At 39.6% G+C, this 15,716-nt stretch overlaps 2 protein-coding genes across 2 annotated transcripts; one reads left to right on the top strand and one right to left on the bottom strand.

Annotated features, from left to right (window-relative positions):
- The first annotated feature begins 7,934 nt into the window (after nt 1–7,934).
- LOC310927511 (C-C motif chemokine 20-like) lies at nt 7,935–9,013 on the top strand. The gene is made up of 4 exons (XM_083889812.1): nt 7,935–8,017; nt 8,125–8,242; nt 8,686–8,763; nt 8,877–9,013. The coding sequence occupies exons 1-4, from the start codon at nt 7,936–7,938 to the stop codon at nt 8,962–8,964; spliced, it is 366 nt and encodes a 121-aa protein (XP_083745938.1). The 5' UTR covers nt 7,935; the 3' UTR covers nt 8,965–9,013.
- Nucleotides 9,014–9,583: 570 nt separating this feature from the next.
- LOC310927512 (uncharacterized protein) lies at nt 9,584–10,422 on the bottom strand. The gene is made up of 4 exons (XM_083889813.1): nt 10,328–10,422; nt 10,112–10,223; nt 9,918–9,992; nt 9,584–9,787 (listed from the first exon to the last, which is right to left on the bottom strand). Exons 1-4 carry the CDS (start codon nt 10,401–10,403, stop codon nt 9,733–9,735), a joined length of 318 nt encoding a protein of 105 aa, XP_083745939.1. The 5' UTR covers nt 10,404–10,422; the 3' UTR covers nt 9,584–9,732.
- Nucleotides 10,423–15,716: the final 5,294 nt, after the last annotated feature.

Raw genomic sequence — 15,716 nt, 5'->3', positions numbered from 1 at the left:
AAACCTACAGTTTTCAATATTAGTTTTTTTTTCTCCTACAAGGCGTGTAAAGGCATGAGAAGGTGCAGGACTGTGCAGAAGTGTGTTGGAGGGAACAAAGAGCAGGCTCATGACCCGTCCTCCTACACGCTCCGTCTCTCAAAGACGCAGTTGAACAATCGCTCTCGATGGAGGCGCAGCTTGAAGAACACTTTCATTTCCACTGATCCAGTGGCGTTCTACCTATCTCATGTACATTTTAACCACACAAGCGGAAACAGAGTCGTGCTCCACTCTCTTTGGTTTATGTTTAGCTTCTGATGACCTTTGTTGAAAGAGGCCAACAAAGATCACCACATTGCAAGTTGACTGTTTGAAGCAGGGGCCTGAATGGGTAAGCATGTGTGTGTGTATGTGTGTGTGTATGTGTGCGCCTGTGTTTGCACGTTTGTGTGATTCTCCGTCTCGGGCCCGTCTCCATCTCGCTTTGTGTCTTCACAGTTGCTATGCCGAAACCATCTCGATCCCCTGTAAGGCATCATAATGGACCCAGGAAGAGCATCTGGCGCTTTGAAACGCCAAAAAAGCGATCTCCCTGCATCGACCTGCCACTCTTCCCCCCCATCCACCATAATACGGTTTTCACATTTCATTCTCCCAAGGCGCCACGACAGACTGCGCAATCACAAAGATCTAATTAGCCAAGAGGGGATCACGATTTCGCCCGGGGACCGACCGACCAATCGCGTCCTGCTTCGTACAGCGAGGGCCTATGAGGCAGTGGCACAGGTGGGTGGGACATGGCTGTGGGGAAGAGGTTACAGAGTGACATGGATAGAGAGCGGTCCGTTGTTTCTGGTCATTTGTGTCAGAGAAGTTTTGATTGATGATCTTCGGGATGTTTTTCCCACTCTCCCCTGGGATTCCCAGCTCTCTGGAGGAGGTTTCCACAACGGGCCCCCAGCTTTAAGTTTGGCCCTCAGCCCTACGCTGCACAAACACACACCTACACACACACAGACACACACACTTAGGTTTTTTTTTTATAATGTTTGGGTACCAGGTGGCTACTTCCCACACATCTTTGTTGTAGAGGACTAAATATAGGCCCTGCGTCTATTTTCTGTTCAAATTTGCGTTACTTGCATTCTCTCTGGATCTAACGTTCTAAGGAGCAAGCACGGGAAGCACGGGAAGAAATAAAGCAAAGTAAATACAAAGTAGCCAAATGCAAATGTGTGCATGTGTGCGAGAGTGTAAAGAGAAAAGCCCGAGGGACGGTAGGTGTGTGGGTGGCTGAGAGAGAGGAACAAAAGAAGCAGAGAAGAGAGATGAGGAGCAGCACATTGCCAGTGAGGATTTGATTGTGTGGGTGATGGTTGTGCGAGTGTGTGGAGTGGGGTGTTGGGTGTTGAAAAAGGATCTTCCCTCAAAGCCTTGCTAAAATATTCCTGGAGAGAGTTAGGGTTTCATTTGGCTTGCAGTCCCGCATGAAGTGCTTACAACACGCCGAGCGCTCAGACCACTTAATATTCATACAACTTGACTGATATTCTCCAGGTTGTGTGACAGATAACAGCCATGTTTTTTTTTTTTTTTGTGAAATGTGCACAGTGTGAGTGTGTGTGCGTGTGCGGCTGAACTCCTCGGGTCGACAAAGCGTCATTAGCATGTCAGAAGCGTTCTCGTTTGGGCCCAGTTCTCTCCGTAACAGCTGCTCGTCTGGCAAATGACTCGGTTCGTTGTGTGTGCGTGTACGCGTGCGGATGTGAGTCCGTATTTTTTTACGCATTGCATGTGCTCGGTGTAAACAAAGGAAGAAGCGAACAGAGGGTTTCATCAAAAACTCCCAAAGAGTGTGTGTGTGTGTGTGTGTGTGTGTGTGTGTGTGTACCATTCATGTCACTTTGATGACTGAAGAGATTTCCATCAACGTCTTAGTCTAGTGTGTGTGTGTGTGTGTGTGTGTGTGTGTTTGTGCGGCGGGTAACTGCATAAACATTGTGTTGCAGTGATGAGATGTTCTCTCCATCCATCTGTTCTGCTGGCATTTACACCTCCAGAGAGCTACAATAGAGAGAGGGATGTAGAGAGAGAGAGAGAGAGAGAGAGAGAGAGAGAAAAACAGCTGAGTGTAGATTTTATGATATTGTTGGTTGTGTCTGTTCGTCACCGGAGCCATTAAACTCTCTCAGGTCACCAATGGAGCTCTGTGATTCCATTCCTCTATTTGTTTTTCTTATTTTTTTGAAAAGTTAATTCAGGATATTTGACAGCGTTGCCCCTTCCTCCCCAGAATTGCCAGGTCATTTTCTGAAAGACACATTCCCATATACGCAACAATACCATCATCCGTTTGGATCATTTTCACACGTCAGTAACAGACAAGAGACAGAAGGAGAACGTGTTTCTGCTGCAGCAGAGTCACAGCAGTGAAGGATTAAAACGTGATGAAGCAACAATATTGTAAAAGAGGGAGAGACGAAGGAAAAAGTGGGGGTTAGTTAACGTTGGCTTAAGCTCAGTTGCTTGCATTTTCTTCCAATGCCAACCCTTGTTCTTCATCTCTAGTCTGGAGGGTTTTTTTGTTTTTAAAGGGGTAGTGAACCCTTTTAGGGTCGATAACATGAGGCATTTCCGACTCATAGCTGCAGCTCGCCGTGTTTTGAGTAATTCTGCTGGCAACGTGAAGTGCTACGAGGTGCGTTACTGGGTGGGTGACGCAACCGACCACAACATAAACAGATTTTTGTGGGCTGTAAATTGAACATTTAAATTGCGAATATACCTGCCTGCTCCATTGTTAGCGAAGCTAGTACTTTCAGCTTCGTTCGATGCATTTCTTGCATAATGTACCTTTAACATGTCAGAGTGTCTGTGGGAGGATGTGTGAGTGTGAAGTTGCTGTGCGTCTTCCTGTGGATGTGGTTACAAAGTTTCTGAGTTGGTGTGTGTTCCAGAGAGGCGAGGAGAGAGAGAGAGAGAGAGAGAGAGACAAAGACGGAGACAGGGAGAACTCATTGTTCTGTTCCTCCTTATCTTCCATCGCGGCAGACAGCCCAGACTGTTTCCCTCTCAGCGATGTGACCTGGCTGTGATACCACAAGCCCCATCTCCGCAGATAACAGACCACCCTAAAAATACTCTTTCGAGACGACCCCCCCCTGTTCTCCTCACCTCCTCACTGTATCCTCCAGGGTCTTCTCGACCAGGAGGTCGACCGGCTCTGCTAGAATAAAAATGCCTCTGGGCTCTTCCCTGTGTCACGGGGCTTTTTTTTTTTCTTCCTTCTATACTTTCCCCTCTTTTATCTTTTGCTATTTGGTCTCTTGGCAGACACGGGTGTTACAGCACAAGTGCAACTTGGACTGTTACATCACAAGTTTTCTTATAATTTTTTTTCTCCACAATAAATTCCTCATCCCCCCCCTGCAGCTTCAGTCACCCACACTCAGGACACATGGGGCAGATGGGATGTAGGAGGAGATGGTGAAGACAGAATCTGCCAGCCTCACATAATTGCACATCAAGTAATTTACCATGGCTCCTTAATAAAACATTGAAGAGTGCATTGTTTTCTGCGCCTCACGGGTCTGACAGTCTGGAATAATGCTAATTATGACAAACTACGCTTTATTCCAAAGATCATGCTACAGCCAAATGCTCAAAGAGCTTTCTCATCTCGGTGCTGACTCCCTCGCTGCCGAGCCTCTTCACTGACGGCTGTGAAGTACTTTTAACGGACTGACAATACCCTTTTTTGTAGTTTGAGGAAGTTTCATGGTAATTTAATTAAAAAAAACTTTTATTCCAAGCTCCTTTGCCACATTTGACATACGGGGTTAGAAGGCTGTCGTGTTTTCGTTTTCTTAAATGTGTGTGTGTGTGTTCATGCATGCTTGCCTTTCTTTTCTGACCAAACCCACGCAGGTGACCAGAGGGGGCCTTGTGTGGGTGGACAACTCAATGGCGACCCTCTCGCTTTACCCTCACCCTCCCGCATCTCCCCTTCTCTTTCCTCTTTTCTTGCCCTCTCTCTCTCCACCAGTTTGAGGCCTTAAAGAGGGGGGGTTTGGGGGGGTTGGGGGGTGCAGGAAGAAAAAAACACCCACTCAAACACACTGACCGAAATGTTGCAGCTGCCAGTATAGCAGCTAAACACTAAAATGTTGTCTGAATACGCGTTTGTCTTCTGATCAAGATCTTTTGTTGTCGTAGTGCTCATCGTATTACTTGAATTAATCACTTAGAAATATACAGGAAGCATTTCATTATTCGAATAAGGCATTTACTTACAATAATGGTACTTTTAACAATACAATAGTTCATATACTGGTCGTGACAAACTACCTCTGATCTGGGGGCCACAATCTTTAAGCTCATTGTTGTGATTTTACAACATCTCTTATAATATCAATAATAAAACAAAAATACGCACACACTTAGAGCCCAGTTGCAGCATAGATGACCATATAGCGGTTAAAATGGATGTGAACGCTTTAATACGAATCGAGCTCAGCTGGAAGTGTAATGGACAAGTGACTGGGAATACATCAGCCAGGCAAGTTGATAGACTCTATATGTTGTTCCGTATACTTCACATATTTGTAGATTTGTAGAATGATTAATGTGCTATTTATTTTCTGAATGAATCCATTTGATTTAATAGAGGGAAAAAACAAAACAAACTTTGAGATACTGATACAGAATTGTTGGCATTGTTTAATTTGAACAATAAATGGATTCTCAAAATAATGTAATATCAGATTAATTAAGTAGTTTGAAAGTTTAAAGTAAGACTGTACAGAATACTTGCCTCTTATCTTGTGAAAACATTCTTCACGTCCTCATGTGCCTCACGTCCCTACTGTATATCCTCAACAATATTGTGTGAACATGTTTAAATACATGCGCTTATTATAAAAATGTGTTCAATAAAAGAACAATCTGATTTGCAGTTTAAATATGGATCGCAATCCACGTTTGATAAACAGCCACATTGCTGACATCTGTTCGTCTTGCTCTGCATCCATGGGGGGTTCGGGGGGGGGCAGTATCGACATCATGAAAATGTTGCATGAGTTTCGTGTGATGTGTTGAACTGAGGTGTGTGGGCCTGACTGAAATGTGGGAGGACAGGATTTCTCAAGGACGGCATAAGTCGGCTGAGTCATACCAAGAACATAACGAGTGAGGATCTCAAACTCTCACGGGATGTCAGAACTCACAAGAGTCTAAGAGTTTTCAACAGACCAAAAACCATTACTGTTTGACATGTAACTTAATATATACATAGATACTTTTTTTTTTGTTTATTAAACCTAAAGAAACCATATGTTGGACACAGTAAAGCACGACTGCCAAGAACTCTTTATATCTGACCTCTTGTTTCTCACTGTGTCCATTAGAATTGCTTTAAACATCCATTCATAGCAATGACTCTGACAGTTTGGTGGAAATCTAGTCAAAACAACCCTGACTTTCACATTAAAAATAAACCTTTATCATTCAACTCATAGAAAAATCACACATAGGACATTTATTTGATCATTACTCATTCTGACCATAATATGTGCATGGATGTGTACATGGATGTACTGTATGGGTGTATTTTTATTGTATTTGTTTTTTAAATCTCTGCCTCTGTTAAACATTTTTGGGATTACAGATGAAAACTAGCCATTGGCTATAATCTGGTGTGTTTACATAAATGACATCTTGACATGGCCATTAACATACACTGTCCCTTCCAAATAAACGATAGAAATGATATAAATAGTCAAACAGAAATATAATATCCATACAGTAACAGCAATGTCCTACAATACTCGCAACTAAAACATTGTTTTAAGGAAAACGTTTGTATTATAACCCTTTACAAACTCACCCAAACTGCACTCTCCACCAAAATCCAGTCTTTAAAATCGATTAATCAATCAATTACCTTAGACTCTGCATCCTGTACAAGTATCTGTGATAACACACATTTACAATGTCACTTATTCAGTGCAAATTCATTCATAGAGCACAACAGCACAACCTTTATAGAATGGAACTCTCAGATCATGACATGTGTACACACTGCACATCAAACACAGACAGTCACTTTCATGCCACTTGGGTCTTTCCCTCCCCGGTCCAAAGCCACCACAAGTGTCTTATCATCAATCATAGACCACAACATTCCCACCTCCTGTGTGTGTGTGTGTGTGTGTGTGTGTGTGTGTGTGTGTGTGTGTGTGTGTGTGTGTGTGTGTGTGTGTGTGTGTGTGTGTGTGTGTGTGTGTGTGTGTGTGTGTGTGCTCGGAAACCTTTCATCAGTTGAACTGCCACGGAAACACCACCAAGCAGTTCTAGTCACTCTAAAAAATGAATAATAATAATAAAAAAAAAACATGTACCAGGTTATATGTATATATATATAAAACCTGGTAACATCTCCACGGTACAATTTGAATGCAGTAGCATTAAAAAAATTATATAAGTGGACACCATTTCTCAACAGCAACCCAATATCCTAATAATACATAACCGTTACATGTAATCCAACAACCAGATACAATTCCGTCTAACTTACCGGCTGAACCAATACCCCACTTTTCTGACTTGGTTCCCTAAATAAAACTTATGTCTTAACTCAATTTAACAAACTTAGCTGATTATCTTATACAGCTGTTATCATAATATTTCTGTATCTTTACCCTGGTCACTTTTGCAAATAATGGCTCTTTTAATATTATGAGGATGCACGTGCGTGTTCAGGTGACATTTCAAGCGACATGTACGTGATGAAAGCACTTTCACTTGCACTGGGGCCACGCTAGCATGCACTTGAGCGTCACCCGAGGTGTGCACGTCCGTGTTTTCTGGCGTGATTCAATGAATGGAAGCACCGTGGTGTACTGAATAAACTATAATTACTCTTTGGGGCCTGACCCCAGCTGAGTCCACACCATGCAATGACAAGCATTTGTATTTCAGAATGTCCTTGAGCAAGACGCTGAATCTGTATGAGCTGACCAGTTTCCCCGGGAAGTAAAAAATCATATGTGTCCTTGTCACTCCACACTGAGTGCAAAATAGAAATCGCAGTTAAGTCGTGTACATCGTGTAGGTGAGGAACCAGAGTAATTACTGTACGTCATGAATTCATTCATGAATGTGTCGGAAGCTTTCGCACCATTTAGTCTTTTAATAAACGAACCATTCACTTTCACCGTGCTGTTTTAAGACACACGTTGCCTTACGGAGCGTTTACTACTTAAGATGTTCTACCTTTCTAGGTCAGCTGTGTAACATTTGGAGTTGTCAGCTTTCTGCAGCTTAAGTAGGTCATGCTAACAAGCGAGGGTTTTTTTTTTGGTTTTTTTTTGACAAGCCTCTCATACCATACTCCATCAGTCCTCACCACAAAACAATCTCAAGACTGCTGATTATGTAAAACACCCCTCAATACAGCTTCAAGCAACCATTTCAAATCACGGCAGTGGACATCACATTGGATTTTCAACACCCCACACAAGACAAATTTCACCTAAGCCAGTTATGCTGGAATATATGGAGTGCTAAATCCTTGGCGATATACTGTATATAGCAGCTGCGGAGGAATCTAAATTAAGATGGCGTCACAATTAGAATCTGCTGTATGTGGAGAACATCACTGTGCGCTTATTAACCTGAAAAGCATAAATATAGATGCTTTCTCCGTCAACAGTGCAACAGTTCCACAGAAACACTTTTGCTTTCCCAGAAACAGTTGTGAACGTTGCACGGCGGAAAGTCGAATCCCTAATTTGTAATCAAAGTGCACAGTCTGCAACTTTGATGTCATAGTGGGTTTCCTGTCCTCAATTTAGAAGCCACAGGTTTTAAAAAACGTGCACGGGATAGTGTATATATATACTGTACAAGTCGTTATGTGTTCAATCAAAGTTTTCTGTGTTCCACCCTGTCAACATGGCTCCAGGAGGCATGATCGCCGTGATGACCTTTGTCCTCTTCTTCATACTGGGCCCACTCAGTCCAGCTCCGGCTACTTGTAAGTTCATTTCCTGACACGTAACCCGCTCTCAGTTCACGCTGTAATGAGTCGAACTGATCAATAACACTGTGTTGTGTGTGTGTGTGCGTGTTTGTGTGCCGCAGGTTCCCAAATGGGCCGAGCATGTTGTACGAGATACAACAGAAAGCCGGTGCCTTTCCAGCGCATCAAGGGCTTCAGAGAACAAACCATGAAGGAAAACTGTCGCATGGAGGCGATCATGTAAGACTTAATAACTGCTCTGCAAACACTGCGCTGTCTGCATTTATTCCAAACTGTATTTACTTGACATTTCATTTCATTATTATTTAATTAAAACAAATGTTAAAAGGCTTGTGGGAAGTTGTACCAATGTTGGGTTTGCATAATGTGACATAATGTGGCATTCTGTCAAGATCTCCGAGTTTCATATAATTCTAAACTGGAAGCGGTTTTGTCTCCACATAACTCAATAACGAAATCTCGTCTAATGAAATATTTAAGCGGAAGCTCTCAGAGCCTTTAAGAAACGAAGCGATGTCTGTATTATTGCCAAGTATCATCACATTTAAACCTTTCATTTAAATCCTTCACTATATGTGAACAAAACTAGTGTCTGTGTTGAAATGAGAGCATAAAGCACATCAGTGGAGAATGAAATAAACCTTTGACTGTCTTTGTCGTAGTTTCTACACAGTGAAGAACAATGAGATATGTGTGACTCAGAGGGACGAGTGGGTGAGAAAAACTCTGGAATTACTCAGGTAAGAGCTGCCTTTCCACTTTCAAGTATCTACTACTGTAAGTTCACACATCAGCTTTTTAAATCACTGTGCGTGAAGATGATTGTATATGTATTTATATATTTATTATACAGCTCCAAACTGAAGAAGATGTCCAATGCCGACTCAGCTCCAGGTGAAACTCCGATCGGAAGTGGCTCTTTCACAGAGAGTCAGTATTAGGGGAAAAGAAACCTGTAGCACTGAAATGCTAAAAGTGCCCGTACCACTGCTTGGAACTGAACTTTTGGCGATATCTCTGAAAAACGTTTAAAAAAATAAAAATAAAGCTAATGACTTTCACTTGCCTCACTGTCTGCAGAATACAGTATACAAGAATTCCCATATGCAAATAAATATACTTCATGGAACTGCGTCTCTGTTTCTGATTTCTTTAAAACTACAACACTGTGACACTGAAATTGTGTCATGTATTTAACAATTCACTTCAGAAGGGGGAAAACCCTTCCACACCAGGGTTTCGATGACAGTAGACACATGACTCAGTCTAACTGCTACCCTGCATGGAGACAGAATTCTGATGAAAAGCTCCTCTGCAGTGACTTCAAGTCTCCACCAGATGGCAGAGTTGACCTGTGCTTCTGTTTTCTGCATAAAGAGATTTTTTTATGGTCATATGATCTTTATAAACAATCGATAAACAACAGGGATGGTTGATGAAAATGACATTTTATTTTCGTTTAAAGAGCAAATAAAACTCTCCGTTGTATTTCTGTGAAGTGCACATTATGGACATGTTTTTGCATCTGTGATCTTGTCTCATGTTAACTCAACAACTGGTTACAGATAATAGATTATAAAGGAGATGGCATAACAAATAAATAGTGCTCATAATAATAAATATTAAATATAATGAAATAACATTGGGGGAGGGGCATTTAGATTTAGATGTGATAAATTAATTCAATATAGGCATTTATGAAGTCCTTCCTAGGAGCTGGGGGTTGTAGTGGCAGGAGCAGTCTTGTTTGCTTTGCGGGCCTGCCTGTAAAACACACAACAACAACAACAGATAACAGTTAAAAAAACAGTCTGGGATGTTCACAAGCAAGTCATTAACATGTTAACACGACAACTGGAATTAATAGTTAATACTGCAGAGATGATTTACTCACTCTAGCTCCCTGATCCTCTCAAAAACCCACTTCTCTCTCCAGTGGCTGCAGACTTCTCCTTCTGTCGTCTCAAATCTGCGAGATGAATAAAAAGAAAGGTTTAGTCACAATCTCCAGTCTAGCTTTTACAAAATCACATTGCATTCATGAAGAATTTGGTGATCACAAGTCAGAACAGCAGAGGTGGTTCTTACATGACTGCTTGGACACAGGGCAGATTCTTCTTCTGGATCTTGTAGCCGATGATCGGAGCGGTGACGTTCATAGTAGAGACCTTAGTGCAGCACTTGGTTCTCTTCACTGGAACTTTTTTAAGGAAACAAAAAAAAGAGCATGCTGTTATGAGACTGCATTTCAAAGTACAGGTTCTTAAACACAATGACAATGTTCCTTTTACTGAGTCAACTTACTTGATAATGTTGTTTGTAGTGCCAGAATCCCAATAAGGATGACCAGGCATGTGAGTGTTCTGCTGCACAGCTGCATGGTCAGTTTGTGAGAGGATCCAGAGGTTTGATACAGAAGAGGCAGAAGGAGACGAATGATCTCCTCTCACTAGACCTCCATGTTTTATACCGTAAAAAGAGGAACCAAAGACCAAGACAACAGGATGTCTCTGCAAGTGTTCTGTGTCAGGGTGGGATTAAGATGATGGAAACTGTCACTCATCATTTCCGTTTTAAAGAGCTGACCGGTGAAAGTACACAGAAGTGATTTGTTTTACTTTCGGGATTATTTAGAATAAAAGTTACGTCAGACCTAAGCCTCAAAATGTCCATATAACCATAGAAGTTACACCATAAAATTATCCTTTTTTTTCCTGAATAACTTTCAATATCTGGCAGTTATTTACAATTTACTGCCATGTTAAAATAGTTAACAATTTTAATTTTAAATGTGAACAGTATAAAACATATTTAAATTAACAATTGTTGTAGTTTTTTGTCTCAATGTCCAAAAACAGGCCCAAAAATGGAAATGATGTACAGTTTGTTGTTTTTCCAACTCTCTCCTCTCTGGTGACAAAGACACTGATTGGCCGGCTTCCTGCAACAGTGAGAGTGAAATTACCGTAATAACCACATGCTGGCTTTGACTTGCAATTCCTCAGTTTTTCAGAAACCGTTGAAACAAACCGTCTCGTAATTACGTTAACGTGCAAATGTGTCGTCTGCAGATGATTGAGGCATCTCAGTATACATGACATGATTGAAAATGAGTCCGTACACTGTGGGCGTTTTCTCTGAAAGGTAGCTTTGGGATTTTTTTTTGAGTGTAAAAACCATCAAATACAGTCTATCATGACCCTAAAAAGGATAGAATATATCCTATATCATCCAAAAAAGATAGATACACTACATGATTGAAGGTTTTGTAATAACAAGCTGTATTAAATGTTATGTTCTCCATCAGGCTGTGTTCAGTGGTTGCATTTTTTGGGGGGGGGGGTATCGCTCCTGCTGATTTCAGCAATACCGTCCTCATCACTCGGACCAACATGTCATCACTCTCTTTTCTCATCCCTCGTTCATCTGTGGTGTTGACCGTCATGATCAGTGCACGGGCGAGAAAAGAGGAAGGATGGAGATCCCAAGACCTTTTCACCACAAACCACAGATTTCCGCGCATCCTCCACCCAAATTTGGTCATGTGTGGGTGAAAGCTCTGACACATTGCAGTTACAAGCCCCGACTTGTTCAACTGGGTCTTGCTTGAAATTATATAATTTATTTTAAACAAGAAGATAATTAGGTTCATTGCAGAGGTGCATTGGTTTGCAACCTCTTACACCAGACATGAGGCTATAGGCCTGTTTGAAAAAAGGTACATTCGGTTACATTAGATATAAACATTTTAGTGATGGTTCTCGTCTTCTGTCCACGCTTGTTAGACAACTGCCAGTTCTATCCATCCATCCTCCTACCACTTTATCCTCCAGATGAAGGTCGCACGTGCCAATCCCTGCTGACACAGGCTGAAAAGCAGGGAACACCCTGGACAGGTCACCATCACAGAGCCCTGCAAGTTCCAACAGTAATTTAAATCCCAATAATACCTAAAACAAATAGCCAAGCACCTGGGGATAGTGTTTCTGAGTCCTTTACTAATTATTCAAAAACAGGTAGTTTGACTTGTCGTCACATCAGTTGTGATGCCCAAAACCTCAACCTCTCAAAAAACCAAGCATGCTTCTCACATGTATACATTATCAGCATTATAATTTCCACAAGACTCTCTTTTAACTCCTTCAAGCTAAACCAATATTAGGTGTGAAATAATGTATAATGTATCCCAATGAAAGCAGTCTTGTAGAGGAGACAGTGAAGCCACCAGCCACTGTCAGCTGACCTTGAAATATGCTGACATAGCTTTACTGGATAAGGATTTCTCTGAATGAAACAGTGACATTCCCCGTCACTGGAAAGCAGAACTGGCTACCCGTAAATGAGGAAGGAAGTATGATCAGCTTCACTAGAGTCTTGACGATAGTTAAGGTAATGTTGCAAAACTGTACTTCAAAGACCATTTTGCCTCATTGACAAGTTTTTATGGGGATTCTAATGAATGGAGGTCGATTTCTGCACTGTGTCATGGCCGTTATAATAAGTCATTACTACTTACTGTATAACTCACAACTGTGCTACCTATAAAATTTCACATTTGTATTAGCACAACCCAATTTTTTTAACAAGCAGATAAATAATCTACCTTATGATGTAATGTTGAGTGAAATAACTTTGTCTCGTTTCTTGCAAAACTAGTGAAAAATCTCAACAGAGGTTTGATAAGAATGATACAAAGCGAAACCAACACAGTAATAAACAGTCACATTTTTATCTTTTTCACTAATCAAAGGAAAAACATCATCCAAATGAAATTAAAATACTAAATTGGCAGTCTATCTATGAAATTTTCAAAGACTTTTCAATAACAAAGGCTTGCCAATGCCTCCCTGACACCATCAAAGAATACAATCTGATCTCAGTCTGTAAAAATTCCAGCCACACCTGCCAGTTTTTTTAGTAAGATTTATTGAGTGCAATATCTGACAAAAACGACATACTATACTATGTCATCCAAAATCTGAGAATTTTTTTTAAAAACATTTTTTAGGTCCAAAACTTGACAAAAACGTCATACTATACTATGTAGTACGTCATACTACACTATTTCGTCCACAATGTGACCATTTTTTTGGAAATAAAATTGGTCCAAAATTTGACAAAAACGACATACTATACTATGTAGTACGTCATACTACACTATGTCATCCAAAATGTGACCATTTTTTGAAAAAAAAAATTGGTCCAAAATTTGACAAAAACGACATACTATACTATGCAGTACGTCATACTACATATGTCGTCCAAAATCTGACAATTTTTTTGAAAAACATTTTTTAGGTCCAAAACTTGACAAAAACCTCATACTATACTATGTAGTACGTCATACTTCACTATGTCGTCCACAATGTGACAATTTTTTGAAAAAAAAAATTGGTCCAAAATTTGACAAAAACGACATACTATACTATGCAGTACGTCATACTACATATGTCGTCCAAAATCTGACCATTTTTTTGAAAAACATTTTTTAGGTCCGAAACTTGACAAAAACGACATACTATCCTATGTAGTACGTCATACTACACTATGACATCCAAAATGTGACCATTTTTTGAAAAAAAATTTGTTTGGTCCAAAACTTGACAAAAACGTCATACTATACTATGTCGTCCAAAATCTGACCATTTTTTTGAAAAACAATTTGTTTGGTCCAAAACTTGACAAAAACGTCATACTATACTATGTAGTACGTCATACTACATATGTCGTCCAAAATCTGACCATTTTTTTGAAAAACATTTTTTAGGTCCGAAACTTGACAAAAACGTCATACTATACTATGTCGTCCAAAATCTGACCATTTTTTTGAAAAACAATTTGTTTGGTCCAAAACTTGACAAAAACGTCATACTATACTATGTAGTACGTCATACTACATATGTCGTCCAAAATCTGACCATTTTTTTGAAAAACATTTTTTAGGTCCGAAACTTGACAAAAACGACATACTATCCTATGTAGTACGTCATACTACACTATGACATCCAAAATGTGACCATTTTTTGAAAAAAAATTTGTTTGGTCCAAAACTTGACAAAAACGTCATACTATACTATGTCGTCCAAAATCTGACCATTTTTTTGAAAAACAATTTGTTTGGTCCAAAACTTGACAAAAACGTCATACTATACTATGTAGTACGTCATACTACACTATGTTGTCCACAATGTGACCATTTTTTGAAAAAAAAATTTGGTCCAAAATTTGACAAAAACGACATACTATAATATGTCGTCCAAAATGTGACCATTTTTTGAAAAAAAATTTGTTTGGTCCAAAACTTGACAAAAACGTCATACTATACTATGTCGTCCAAAATCTGACCATTTTTTTGAAAAACAATTTGTTTGGTCCAAAACTTGACAAAAACGTCATACTATACTATGTAGTACGTCATACTACACTATGTTGTCCACAATGTGACCATTTTTTGAAAAAAAAATTTGGTCCAAAATTTGACAAAAACGACATACTATAATATGTCGTCCACAATGTGACCATTTTTTGAAAAAAAAATTTGGTCCAAAATTTGACAAAAACGACATACTATAATATGTCGTCCAAAATGTGACAATTTTTTGGGATAAAAAATTGGGTCAAAATTTGACAAAAACGACTATGTCGTCCAAAATCTGACAATTTTTTTGAAAAACATTTTTTAGGTCCAAAACTTAACAAAAACGTCATACTATACTATGTAGTATGTCATTCTACACTATGTCGTCCACAATGTGACCATTTTTTGGGCAAAAAAAATTGGTCCAAAACTTGACAAAAACGATATACTATACTATGTCGTCCAAAATCTGACCATTTTTTTGAAAAACAATTTGTTTGGTCCGAAACTTGACAAAAACGTCATACTATACTATGTAGTATGTCATACTACACTATGTCGTCCAAAATGTGACCATTTTTTAAAAAAAAAAATTGGTCCAAAATTAGACAAAAACGACATACTATACTATGTCGTCCAAAATCTGACAATTTTTTTGAAAACCCTTTTTTTGGTCCAAATGAGACAAAAAACGTCATACTATACTATGTCTCAATTTCTACATCTGCATTAATGGGAGGCAGAGAGGGGGAGGATGACATACCGGATTGGCCACTCAACGCGGGATTCGAACCAGGGCCACCTGCAGAGGGGACAAAAGCTTCAACACATGGGGCAAGTCGGGTGCTCTACCATCTGAGCCAAAGACAAAGTTGAATAGAACTGTTTTTTTAGTAAGATTTATTGAGTGAAATATCTGACAAAAACGACATACTACACTATGTCGTCCATAATCTGAGAATTTTTTTGAAAAACATTTTTTAGGTCCAAAACTTGACAAAAACATCATACTATACTATGTATTACGTCATACTACACTATGTCGTCCAAAATGTGACAATTTTTTGAAAAAAAAGAATTGGTCCAAAATTTGACAAAAACGACATACTATACTATGTCGTCCAAAATCTGACCATTTTTTTGAAAAACATTTTTTAGGTCCAAAACTTGACAAAAACGTCATACTACACTATGTCGTCCAAAATGTGACCATTTTTTGAAAAAAACATTTTGTCCAAAATTTGACAAAAACGACATACTATACTATGTCGTCCAAAATCTGACCATTTTTTTGAAAAACAATTTGTTTGGTCCAAAACTTGACAAAAACGTCAT

The sequence above is a fragment of the Microchirus variegatus genome (genome assembly GCF_963457635.1).
Source record: "Microchirus variegatus genome assembly, chromosome: 5".
Lineage (NCBI taxonomy): Eukaryota > Metazoa > Chordata > Actinopteri > Pleuronectiformes > Soleidae > Microchirus > Microchirus variegatus.
Note: the sequence above shows the minus strand (reverse complement) of the source record. Positions and strands in the feature narration are given on the sequence as shown.